This window comes from Salvelinus namaycush, chromosome 41, assembly GCF_016432855.1.
Source record: "Salvelinus namaycush isolate Seneca chromosome 41, SaNama_1.0, whole genome shotgun sequence".
Classification (NCBI taxonomy): Eukaryota; Metazoa; Chordata; class Actinopteri; order Salmoniformes; family Salmonidae; genus Salvelinus; species Salvelinus namaycush.
Window position 1 is genome coordinate 7287085 of NC_052347.1, and position 13691 is coordinate 7300775.

The following is a 13691-nucleotide window of genomic DNA, read 5'->3' on the forward strand; positions in this document are numbered from 1 at the left end:
ACATCCAACAGGTCACAGGTTGACACGAGCAGACTGCTGGCTCATATAGGACGCCACATAATGACTGTTTATCAATATTTACCTTTATTACATATAATTGCTTTATAATAAGAAGGGGGTGAAGAGGGAGAGAGGGGGGGAGAGAAAGGACGGGAACGCAAGAACAAGACGGAAGGATGTGTCGTTTACTTGCGAGCCGGACAAGAGGAGAGAGATATGGCGAGAAACATAAAGAGAGAGAAGTCGATGGAAGGATGAGACGGGGGATCGTTTGGAGCCCAGGAGGCTGATCTCCTGCTGCTGCTGTTGTTTTATAATGAACTCCTAAAGCCTTCATTTCCCCCACTGCCCTGAGTGGAGGGGGCTGCTGAGTCCACTGCCATCTTCTCACGCACAAGCCCCCAGGGACAGGACTGAGGCTGCTCAGAGTTGGGAGTCTGGGGAGCTTCAGAGGGGGGGTAACATACACGTGTGTGTGATTGTATTTCTATGTGCAGACTGAAAACAGCAAGGTGAGGGTAGATAATTGTTTTTGCATATGTGTGTGTGTGCACCTGTGGTTAGCATAATGAGAGTGGTGTGCGTGTGTGTTTATAGTCCCAGTGTTCCTGTGCGGGTGTGTGAGGCTGGCCAGGAAGGCTGGATGTGCTCAAACTCTTCACTGTCATCCTGAAACACAACAGAGGCGTGAATGACATACACAATGTAGGGTGACGGTGGCAGTAACACTATCCGCCTTGTGTCTCTGTTGGCCGGGTTCACTGGGCGGTGACTATGCTGGGCTGGGTTGTGGAAATGTGTCATGCTCTGATGGATGAAGATGAATTGAGCTCTGGGCCTGGACATTTTGATGCATATATTTGTATGATACATTGGCGTTGCTTAGCGAATGCCTTTATCCATAGCAACATACACAGCTTTCAGGTTTATATATTACTTATTTGTACAAGTACAGCAGATGTTAACTGGAGCATAGCGGGTTAGGTAGCTAGGTACCTTGCTCCAGGATACATACATACATATAGCAAGGTCCCCTCCTGTAATTTGAACCCTCGGGTCAAAAGTCTAGTCTCTGTCACATTTCCTTCTCTAAGGAGAGGGTACTGCAGGATAGCATCAGTGTGTATGCCCAAACCACCAAACCAGGCCACACCATACCCAGCCCTGGCAAAATGGAAGTGATGAACAGACCGATGGATTGGGTGAAGGAGAGCGGGAGAGAGAGGGTTGGGGAATATGGCATGGGGTAGGAATTTGGAATGTGAAATGACTAATGCAATTGCTCAACCCACAACAAGAACATACAATGCCTAGAGCCATGACAGGGCTGAGTGCATACCTCTATGGAGGGGCCTACCACTGAAGTATAGGTGGCTGGATGGGGAGTTATTACTGGTGGTTGACTGGGAGGCTGTTGATGAGTCTGGATACAAATAAGTGTTAGGGTAACTTGTGCTGTAGCATGGGTGACAGCAGAGGAGACATGGGCATTTTACTGATGACCTTTGTGGCAAAAGTGAGATCTACTGAAGGTTGTACAGGTAGAACTCACAGGTAGAACTCATGAAAGTCCTACTATGCTGTGTTTGTGTTTTGTATAACTCAGAGTTTTACGACATTGTTTTCTGACACTGTCATGTCTCAAACAGTGCAGTTTTCCGTGCAGGGTTGAAGTAGCACCCTGAGGGAGACCGTGCGGTTCATTGGAGACCGAGCCAAGGCCTCAGAGACAAGTACACAGAGAGAAACATAAATTGACAGTAGATATGATGCAGGACAGATGACAACAACTGCTTTAGTGAATTAATTTCACACAGCAAAGATGCCTCCCATCCCCTCAGCCTGTGTTCGCCCCCCCAACCCCCTCCTCAACTTTTTGTTGCTGAGAATATTCCTTCACAGCAGGAAATGCAAACCTGTACTGCATTCATGGTTTAAAAAGGCTTTTAAAGTTTGTAATTTCCACTTAAAAAATGTCAGATTTGATTTGCCCTAACAAAAAATGCATCAACCCCTACAAAAAAGGTCCATTAATTATAATCCATATAATAATTCACATTTCCTGTTGCTGCAGGATTATTTTCCTGTTGGAGCAAACTTGCTCAAATTAAGATCCTACATCTGTAAGCCCTTGGCAATCCCTTCCTTCATGTCTGAGGGCTGCTGAGGGCTGGGAAACTGGTGGGGGAGGCTGTTCCCATGAGCCCCATGGCTGCAGTGGAGGAACACCTGGAGCACCAACACAGCTGTTTGCTCTGCAGCTACGGTGATAGGAGACCACGATAAGCCCCCTTATACCTCCCTATCTGACTCTCCCTGTCTCCCCCTTTCTCTCAGCTCCATGATGTGCACACACAAATACAAAGAAGCACAACACACACACACACTACACTGACACTCTCACACAAAACCCACACACATTCACATACACTACATACACACACACACACAACCACACACACTTTTACACTAATCATATGCTGCTCATATTCTGTTCTTTAATTTACTCTTATTATTATCTATAATCTGATATCTGGATGCCTATTCACTTTACCCTGCCTTCATGTACATATCTACCTCAAATACCTCTGCACGTTGATCTGTACTCCCCGTATATATCTCCATTCTTGTGTATTTCATTCTTCTTGTGTTACTATTTTTCAACTTTGCATCGTTGTAAGAAAGCATTTCACGGTTAAGTCGACACCTGTTGTATTCGATGCATGTGACAAATCAAATTTGATTTGACACACAGACAGACAGACAGACACACACACACACACACAACAGTGTAGGCCTGACCTCCATTACAAGCACAGATAAAGCTTTCCCAGATCAACAAAGTCCAGAACAGGAAAATAGAGATAAGGTTCAGAGCTCTGTGTTCTCAACACATGACATCTGGTGCTGCTATCAACTCATACGTTTATTCATACTGTATGGGATATTTACATTCATGTGGTATCACCTGAAATTCTACTTGATTGTAAAACTAAGATTTCTTGTTGTTGAAAGATTACCCTTTGTACAGATGTAGGATCTTAATATGAACCAGTTTGCAACAGCAGGAAAATAATCCTGCAGCAACAGGACATGTGAATTATTATGTGGATTATAATTAATGGACATTTTTTGTCAGGCTTGATACATTTTTCATTAGGGCAAATCAAGTCTGACATTTTAAAGTGGAAAATACAAACTTTAGAATACTTTTTAAACCTTGAATAAACTATAAATTTGCATTTCCTGCTGTGTGGGAAAATTCTCAGTAACAAAAGAGTGATCAAATTAAGATCCTACATCTGTAAAATCAAACCTCTAAATTATTGGATAATAATCAAATATGTGGACACATAAAAGTGTTAGTTGCGATATCTACATTTTCATCATAGAACCAATTCCCCCAATTCATTCATTTCAGTATCACAATTAAAGTATTCATCAATCTATCATCTATCTTTCTTTTGACTTCCTCAAAACCACATTTTAAGACTCATTGACACATATGACTTGATGATGAGAGTGTGATTAAACCCCGGTGCATGACTGTGGGTAGGAAGCTGTCACTCTGTGTAATGCTACTGGCAAGCAGGGGAAGCCCGGTGAGGTGCTATGTTGTGCTCCTCTCTGTGCCATGTTGCTGTTTACCTTCTCTCCCTGGGAGAGCAGAGTGCAGGTAGACGGCATGTCATCCAGTCATGGGGGTGGACATGATCTCTCATCCTCACCGAGACAGCAGAGTGGATGCTCCGGGGTCTAGGTGTCACCACTCCTAGGTGGTATGGCCACAGGGCTGTGTGTGTGTGAGGCTGACAGCTGCATGATCCAGGCCAGAAAGGCAGCAGGTAGAGGGGGGGAAGGAGAGAGAAGGGGAGAGAGAGAATGAGAGAGGAGAGAGAGACTCACCAGTATCGTCAGGGCAGTCATTTCACCTCCTCCTCTCTCTGGGTGGGCACACCCCTCTCACCTCCACACACCGCTGTGCTCCATTACAGCCAAAGAGCAGAAACAAATGCCAGTCGAACCCCTCTCCCTGGTCCCCATAGAGAGAGACCTTATGAATTCTCCCTCTCTTTTTTGACAGGTACTCATCTGCTTTCATTCAACCTTTCATCACGGCTTCAAAGACAAACTGATAATTTCCCTCAGGAGAATGAGAAGATCAGTTGCCTTCCAAAAAATGACTGGTATCCAAACATCGTTGCCCTGAAGCAATTTAGTTCGTCATAATTGGGCTCTTCATTTTGTCTCTCCGGGGTTATGATTGTAGAGTTATAATGTATTATTTTGCCTGAGAAAGATCGTTCAGTGCATTAAATATAAGTGATTTAATAACATATAATTTCCCCTTTATGTTTAAAACAAAGGCATAGGGGACTCATTCAGTGGGACGGGTGAGTTCCTCCACCTAACAACAGTGCTGCTGCCATGGTGTCTAGCCAGGAGAGGGAGACTGATCCGGCTCAAAATCCTCTAGTTCCAGGAAACTGCTTTTGACGGCCCCAGGGATCCAGCCCTGGCATCAGGAAATAGGGTGTCTTACTGGTGGTTCAGAAAAGGGGCCACACACACACACAGGGCTAAACATCTCACACATCCATCTTCACACTAGACCTATCCTGAAAACCACAACAACAAACCCTAATTCAACCCTACCTACACAGTCCTTCTTTGTCTCTTTCCCCATAGGTGGGGTCAGTGACTGATGTACCTGAATGTATCAGAACAGGGGAGTTTAGCAGGAGCGGGGTTGAAACGGACACATGATGATGACTTGGTCAATCAGAGTGAAGTGAGCATGCTCCACATCTGGAGTCTAGGTGTCAGTATCTGCCTGTAGTGCTCAGGTGTGGGGGGAAGACCGGTAAACTCTGCTCCTCCTTTCTCCAGGGCTGAAAGATAGAGCACAGACAGTGAGGACCCTACGACCTCAGAAGGGAGGCAAATACGCCCCACATAATCTGCCAAAGGGCTCGTAGGGGCCCTTCCTCTCCTTCTCTACTTGTCTGAGCTACATGTTAAATCTAAACATATCCCACCACTGCCCTGGGGAGGTGTTGTGACAACCGAAAATGGTGAGCAGCAAGAGCAAGAAGTGGCTTGAACATGAATCATGTTTTTTGACATGTGGGGGTGGGTTAAAACAGGCCTCTGTTGAGAAGCAAGTAGCCTGGAGAGATAAGTGTCAACCATCAACCAACAGGCTCAGCAAACCATATCTCTCATGATAGGTCGGTTGTGCTATGTGTGTAAACAATAACACATTATAGAGACATTAAGAGCCAATTCCCCTGAACATATAGTATCTGTCAATGGGACACCTGCACTTGTTTGGCTGCTCTGCTCATACCCTCATGCATCCCCAGTGGTAGGCTGATGGAGTGTGGGAGAGGGAGAGAGCTGATGTGAGGTGTGGTTTTGTAGGGGTGCCAGGGATAGCCCCAGGATGATTCTCTCTTCTGCATCACTAAGGATCCATTGTTAACATCTCAGGGGGGGGGGGGGGGGGCACCACTCAGTAGCAGCATAATTCTGAGAAATCAAACCACGTCTGTTTCACACACTCATTGAAGGGGAGAGAGAATTTGATTGGCATCTTAACAAACAATCTGACACCTTACCTCATCCTCATTTATCCTGGGTGCAGACATTTGTGACTTCTCCCAATCTCATCTGTCCGTGGAAAGTTTGATATCATTATTGTTGGTCTGTCTGTATCCGCGGGCAGAGGAGGGAATCCTGGATGGACAGACAGGTGTATTCTGACACCAATCTGTGGAAAAAGGGATAATTAGACAAAGCCAGGGTGAGCTGACAAAACTTTGCCTGGAGACGTCTTCTCATTAAGTCTTTCCAGTTACATTCGTCTTCCCGTCAACAGATGAGCCCTGGCTGGATTGAGGGGGAGAGGATGCTTTTTTTGTGGGAACAGAAAGCACACAGTCTGTGATTCAGATTAAGGGTATGATATATGACATGTAAAAAGCTGAGAATAGATGTAGTTCAATAAGTCTGACTTTTGTTACGGTAGTCTAAGCATCAAATGAACCAAAATAGAAACATGATTTAAAAGCATCACTCAAATCTAGAAAGCTCACTTCCACTTCATAAATGTAGACTATTATCATGCCATATTTTGGTGTTGAAAGGTAAGAGAGAAAACATGAATATCGTTTAAATTGCACTAACTTTAAATCATTTTATTTAGCATTTTCCTACATTTCTGCTTCTACATTGTTAGATTGGAGCTGTCGAGCTACCTGTACCTGCCTCGTAGTGTCGCTGCAGCAGTTCTTTGGCTTTTATCACTCGGTGGAGCTTCCGTTATTCCATTTCCGTACACAAGTCTTCTCAACTGATGACGTGTACATTACACAAAAATCCACTTGTTTTCAGTTTCACAATAAAACCGGCTAAAGGTATTCCTCTATAGACCGAGGGTATTTTTTTGTGGATTGTGTCTTGAAACATAAAAGGAAAATGGAGACATTGTACCATCAAACAAATAAGTGAGTGTTTCTGTTCTCTTTCAAAAAATAAGACATCTAACGTAGCTCACTTGCCTTATGATATACCGCGTTACTGTAACTAGCTGGCTAGCTAACAACATTTCATGACAAAGATAGTTTTAACTAACCCCTTCCATTACTGGTCATGATGTCAACAGGAAACTAGCTAGCCAACCAGCTAATAGATATCCATAGATCCATGACCAACAATATTTAACTATCACTACTGTAACGGTACGCCGCGTTCAAATCAACTGGGAACTCAGAAATCTTTGACTTCAGTGCATTCAAGACTATTAGGAACTCGGGAAAAAAATAGCTTTGACTGGGAAACATCGTTTTGAACGGTCATCCAACTCTGAATTCCAAGTCGGAAACTCGAGCATCTTTTTAGAGTTCCGATTTTCTGACCTAAAGATCACTGACGTCATGATTTTACCTTGTCTCCCGGGGTTCCCAGTAGTCTTGAAAGCACCATTAAATTCACTGTCTGTAGTTTACGTATCTAGCGTGTTTATTAAATTGCCACATACCATTGTCTAGTTCCTTGTCTATTCAATAGACCCTTATCTAATATTACGCTTCCATATAGACCTCTGTTTAATATTTACGGTAGGCTAGGAATATTTATATATCTTTGCTCTCTGTCCTCTTTGATCAGGCAAATCCAGGAGGTGCAGTCGCTCATGGGACGCCTGGAGAACACAGATCGTCAGTCTGTCCACTGTGAGTTCACTCTTTCTAAATAATGTATCTTCTGCATTCAATGAATGTTACAAGTGTCAACCTCACAGAAATGTTCCATATGCACAAAAAGTGTATTTCTCAAAAATGTGTTTACATCGCTGTTAGTGAGCATTTCTCCTTTGTCAAGATAATCGATCCACCTGACAGATGTGGCATATCAAAAAGCTGATTAAACAGCATGGTCATTACACAGGTGCACCTTGTGCTGGGGACAATAAAAGGTCACTCTATAATGTGCCGTTTTGTCACACATCACAATGCCACAGAAGTCTCAAGTTTTGAGGGAGCGTGCAATTGGCATGCTGACTGCAGGACTGTCCAACAGAGCTGTTGCCAGAGAATTTAATGTTTATTTTTTTACAATAAGCCGCCTCCAACGTCGTTTACAGAATTTGTCAGTACGTCCAACTGGCCGCACAACCGCAGACCACGTGTAACCAGGCCAGCCCAGGACCTTCACATCTGGCTTCTTCACCTGCAGGATTGTCTGAGCCCAGCTGATGAAACTGTGGATTTGCACAACCGCAGAATTTCTGCACAAGCTGTCAGAAACCGTATCAGGGAAGCTCATCTGCGTGCTCGTCGCCCTCACCAGGGTCTTGACCTGACTGCGACTTCAGTGGGCAAATGCTCACCTTCTATGGCCACTGGCATGCGGGAGAAGTGTGCTCTTCACAGATTAATCCCGGTTTCAGCTGTACTGGGCAGATTGCAGAAGGTGTGTTGGTGTTGTGTTGGCGAGCGGTTTGCTGATGTCAACGTTGTGAACAGAGTGCCCCATGGTAGGGTTAGAGTGAGGGAAGGCATGTGCTCATTGTCCGTAGCTTAATTTCATTTTATTGATGGCAATTTGAATACACAGAGATACTGTGACGAGTTCCCGAGGCCCATTGTCGTGCCATTCATCCGCTGCCATCACCTCATGTTTCAGCATGATAATGCACAACCCCATGCCGCAAGGATCTGTTCACATTTCCTGGAAGCTGAAAATGTCCCAGTTCTTCCATGGCCTGCATACTCACCAGACACGTCACCCATTGAGCATGTTTGGGATGCTCTGGATCTGCGTGTACGACAGCGCGTTCCAGTTCCCGCCAATATCCAGCAACTTCGCACAGCCATTGAAGAGGAGTGGGACAACATTCCACAGGCCACAATCAACAGCCTGATCAACTCTTTATTCGCGCTGCATGAAGAAAATGGTGGCCAGATACTGACTGGTTTTATGATCCAGGCACCTACCTTTTTTCAAGGTTTCTGTGACCAACAGATGCATATCTGTATTCCCAGTCATGTGAAATCCATAGATGAGGGCCTAATTCATTTATTTCAATTGACTGATTTCCTTATATGAACTGTAACTCAGTAAAATATTTTAAATTGTTGCGTTTTTATATTTTTTGTTAATTATAAATTTGGAATTTACAACTAGGCAGTATTTACATCTGTTCCCCTTTTCCAGTGTTGCGCAGCCCTTTGAGCCAAGCTGTACCCTGCCCTCCCTACTGATTGTTTTGGGAGGTGGGCAGGGCGGGCAATGTTCTGTGAGCCAGGCTGGTGCCAGGGCAGGAAGCATAGGGGTGGCGGCAGAGGGACGACTGGGAAGTCTTCTCTAAAGATAATGGTGGCAGCCAGTCGGCCGCCCAGTCGTGACAATGACATCATCTCGCATGTTAGAGGGTGGAAGGATGCAGCAGGCGTCTGAGCGAGGAGTCACTCAGTCAGGACGGGAGAGGGTGGGGGTGGGGGACAAGATGGTGCTAGTCCTTTTTAAAGGGCAGATAAAAGCTTCCCACAAGCCTAGTGCTGTTGTCACCTTGGAACCAAACGCTATCTAGAATCTCAGCAGTCTGAGAATGAAACGGGTGTAACGATAGATATCTGACTTCAAATAAGAATCAATGGCTGATTTGTCTTCATGAAGAGATTATGTACAAGGCCCTTTGTTTCAATGTGGATTAACTTCCTCTGCAAAGTTTGAGAAAATAACATATTTGCTGTCATCTCTCTCTTGGATTCACCTGAAACCGTGGGGCTATATTCCATGGTAGCATGGAATGGGGAAATCTTGTCTGTTTTATTAGAATGAACATAACTTTAACATTTTATTTTGTATAAGATTGGCCTATTTGGGGAGTGAAACAACTGTTCAGGGTGTGTTTAATTGTTTCTCTCTCTCTGTCTGTGTGTGGGTGGGTGTGTGTGTGTGTGTGTTTGCGCGCTCTCTCCAGTGTTGGAGAACGATCTGCAGGTCAGAATCGACCAGATCTTCAGCCATTTGGAACGTCTGGAAATCCTGGCTAGCAAAGAACCGCCAAACCGCCGTCAGAACGCCAAACTGTGAGTACACAAACTGCATCGGTGACCCAAATACACCAGAGGTGGCGTGGCGATGAATGTTTCATAAAGATGGGTGGGACCGGGACGAGGTCGCAGCTAGATGAAGCAGGCAGTGTGTTTCTCATCCCCTGTGGCGACGCGGCTCTGTGAAAACATTCCCTCGGAAGCCCCGTCATCACCGGCATTCCTGCCGCGTTGGGCAAGGCGTCACTACAGAGCTGGGTAAACAGGCCCCAGGGGACAAACTGCTGCGCCCTGTCCCACAGCTCTCCTCTGATCTCAGGACAGCTACAGTACGCTGGGGCCGCAGGGCTGAGCCACGAGCAGGTGATGCTCAGGAGGAGTGGGAGAGAAGGGTGGAGGGAGACAAGGCCCTCAGGTGTTTCAGCCAGGTGGAGAAGTAAGACAGATTGGGAAGAAGGGAGGCATGTTGACTTATCTTAGTGACGATAGAAAGCTTTTATTGAGAACTAGAAGACATCCATATAGAGCATACCAAGGGAGATGTCATGAGTTAGTGAAGAAGGAGTGACTAAACCACAGTCCTGAAATGCTGGATGGGGCTGGAGGCAAAGGCTGCCATTTTTACCCTCTGAGATTTCCTCTGCCATTATTCGGCTGGGGGGTAAGAAGAATGTTGTCTCTGTCTGTCCCCTCCGCAGGCGGGTAGACCAGCTGAAGTATGATGTTCAGCACCTCCAGACGGCGCTGAGGAACTTCCAGCACCGTCGCTACTCACGAGAGACCCAGGACCGAGAGAGGGAGGAGCTCATGAGTCGTACCTTCACCACCAACGTCAGTAGTAGTGGCCCACTCCAAAACCACATGTAATCATCAGAACACACTCATCTCCCATGTAGAACTACAGTAATGTCTACACTCATGTAATGCTAACCTAAAACATGCATGCAAACTCTTGCTTGACACACCACAACTGGTGTAACATGGGCAATAAAACCTAAATACATTTTTTAGGGGAACATTGTTGAGATGTTACCGGTATTGTCCCCTACAGGATGCAGACACCTCCATCCCCATAGACGAGACGTTGCAGTTGAACTCCAACCTGAACAACGCACACAGAGGCATGGACGACCTCCTGGGCAGCGGCAGCAGCATCCTCACCGGACTCAGGGACCAGAGGGGCACGCTCAAGGTGTGTGTGTTTGCTTACATACGGGCCTTTCCCAACAATGCAGAGAGAAAAACTTATAGAGAATAAATACACAATGAGTAACGATAACTTGGCTATATACACGGGGTACCAGTACCGATGTGCAGGGGTACGATGTAATTGAGGTAGATATGTACATGTAGGTAGTGGTAAAGTGACGAGGCTACAGGATAGATAATAAGCACTAGCAGCAGCGTATGTGATGAGTCAAAAGAGTGCAAAATGATGATAGTCCTGGTAGCTATTTGGTTAACTATTTAGCATTCTTATGGCTTGTTGGTAGAAGCTGTTCAGGGTCCTGTTGGTTCCAGACTTGGTGCATTGGTACCGCTTTCCGTGCAGTAGCAGAAATGTCTATCACATGGGGGGCTGGAGTCTTTGACAATTTTCAGGGCCTTCCTCTGACACCACCTGGTATAGAGGTCCTGGATGGCAGGGAGCTCGGCCCAAGTGATGTACTGGGCCATACGCGCTACCCTTTGTAGTGGATGCCAAGTAGTTGCCATACCAAGCGGTGATGCAGCAAGTCAAGATGCTCTCAATGGTGCAGCTATAGAACGTTTTGAGGATCTGTTTTTTTGTTGTTGACACTTTGCCAAGGAACACTGACCGTGACACGGCAAGGCAGGTCCCTGTCGACGGTATCCCAGAGAGAGGAATCAGTATTCCCAAAACAAACCCTGGCTGACCCGGTTTCTGTCCTCTAATGATCACTATGTGTAGTCGAAGTGTGTGTGTGTGTGTGTGTGTGTGTGTGTGTGTGTGTGTGTGTGTGTGTGTGTGTGTGTGTGTGTGTGTGTGTGTGTGTGTGTGTGTGTGTGTGTGTGTGTGTGTGTGTGTGTGTGTGGTGCTGGTTGTCAGCAGCAGGCTAAGTACATATTTCCAGGGAGGAGAAGAGATGGTGTTCCTGGTGGAGGCTGCTGTGTGCCTCCTGTTATCAGGGCGTCTGGTGATCAGATGGGCTGGCCGTGAGAAACAGCTGAGGAACAGACCGGGAGGACAGAACGGCTGGGTGTGGTTCCTCAGACAGCCTCTCCCTAATCAGTTGAATAGAGCTTTGTCATGACCAGGCTAAATGCAGGTTATGATACTGTGTATACAGTATTCCCACAAACAGCAATGAAGCAGAATACCCATTAATAACTAACTTCAGCTTTTTCTTCAGGAAACAGCAGCACAATCAATGGAACTTCAGCAGCTAATGTTCGATGTCTTTTCTCCCCTCTGTTCTCCCTAAATCCAGGGGACCCACAAGAAGATGCTGGATGTGGCCAACATGCTGGGTCTGTCCAACACGGTGATGAGGCTGATCGAGAAGAGGGCCACCCAGGATAAGTTCATCATGATTGGAGGGATGCTGCTCACCTGTGTGGTCATGTTCCTGGTCGTCAAGTACCTGGGCTGACCATGCCCGCATCTGCAACCACAGTTTTGCGTTGGCCTTGGACATTTTTGCACAATAAGCCCATAAGATACGTGAACGGTGATAATAGGCTTGTCTTCAAATCGGAGAGTTCCTTGACAGTATTGTTTCCAATCGGAAGGCGAGGAATTATCCGTCTTTTAATTTCCATGGGTTTTACCACCCACGTCTATTTCAACCACTCTTTGTTTGCACCAGTAAAATGGGTGTTAAGCAAGACCTATACACTGAGTGTACAAAACATTAAGGATGCCTTCCTAATGTTGAGTTGTACCTTTTGCCCTCAGAACAGCCTCAATTCATCTGGGCATGGACTCTACAAGGTATTGAAAGCGTTCCACAGGGATGCTGGCCCATATTGATTCCAATGCTTCCCACAGTTGTCAAGCTGGCTAGATGTCCTTTGGGCGGTGGACCATTAGTGATACACACGGGAAACTGTTGTGTGAAAAACCCAGCAGCGTTGCAGTTCTTGACACAAACCAGTGCGCCTACCATACCCTGGTCAAAGGCACTTTGTCTTGCCCATTCACCCTATGAATGGCACACATACACAATCCATGTCTCAAGGCTTACATTTTTTTTTTTTTTAACCCATATCCATGTATAGTGATTGAAGTGAATTTAGCAAGTGACATCAATAAGGGATCATAGCTGTCACCTGGTCAGTCTGTTATGGAAAGAGCAGGTGTCCTTAATGTTTTGCACTCAGTGTCTATACTTTAATTTTACTTCAAACTGAACGTGGAACCTTGCAACCATAATTCCAGCTCATTGACACCTGCCGGTCATCCACCTGACAGCCTCTGTGTGAAGCTGTAGGTGGGTGAGAAGGATATTTCATATGACTGGTTACCTTTTTTCCCAAACCAATTCTCCTTCAAGGTCCACTTGCTTGCCTTAGTCTCCCCTATAATGTGTTCTCCATTGCCTTGTGGATGACATTCATTGTGGTTTCATCTTCATCTATTTGAAGCATAAGTTTGCTGCCATTGTTCCCAAATGAGGATGATTCTTAAAATGGACAGAAAAATAGTTATCTGGAAATGGATGAAAAGCTGATGTTGCACCTTACCTCATCACACATCCTAATGACACTGCCTGGAGAATACTTATGTCAGATTAACCAATACATGTATGTAGCCCAGGGAGCAACAGGGACCTGTGCCCAAGATACAGACCGATAGTGAAAACAAAACAAAGTGTATTGTTATCACACTTTCAAAATGTAAATGATCTGGACATGTTCTTGACCCTAGTCTCACTATGTTAGTGCAACCAAGGTTCAAATTGGAATTCTCTGGAGATAAAAAAGTAAACATTTTAAAAACTTGTCTTAATCTGTCTCTGAAGTGTCCATGTAATCTAGCAATTGAATTAGGTATGGGTCAAATCTAACAATGGATATAAAGCATAGTTTAAATAAATCTCTCACTGAAAATGTCATACAATATGGAGTTTACATTTACAACAGTAAAACTATTGTTTGAAACAGAAT

General features: G+C 45.3%; 1 protein-coding gene and 1 long non-coding RNA gene across 2 annotated transcripts; one reads left to right on the forward strand and one right to left on the reverse strand.

The window, feature by feature from the left end:
* Positions 1 to 3223: 3223 nt before the first annotated feature.
* On the reverse strand, positions 3224 to 6709 carry LOC120034233. Its single transcript, XR_005474020.1, has 3 exons — positions 6267 to 6709; positions 5622 to 5773; positions 3224 to 4892 (listed from the first exon to the last, which is right to left on the reverse strand). It is a non-coding gene; the product is annotated as an uncharacterized LOC120034233 (long non-coding RNA).
* Positions 6335 to 13639, forward strand: LOC120034232 (Golgi SNAP receptor complex member 2-like). The gene is made up of 6 exons (XM_038980713.1): positions 6335 to 6509; positions 7171 to 7235; positions 9488 to 9596; positions 10259 to 10391; positions 10612 to 10752; positions 12014 to 13639. The coding sequence occupies exons 1-6, from the start codon at positions 6481 to 6483 to the stop codon at positions 12173 to 12175; spliced, it is 639 nt and encodes a 212-aa protein (XP_038836641.1). The 5' UTR covers positions 6335 to 6480; the 3' UTR covers positions 12176 to 13639.
* Positions 13640 to 13691: the final 52 nt, after the last annotated feature.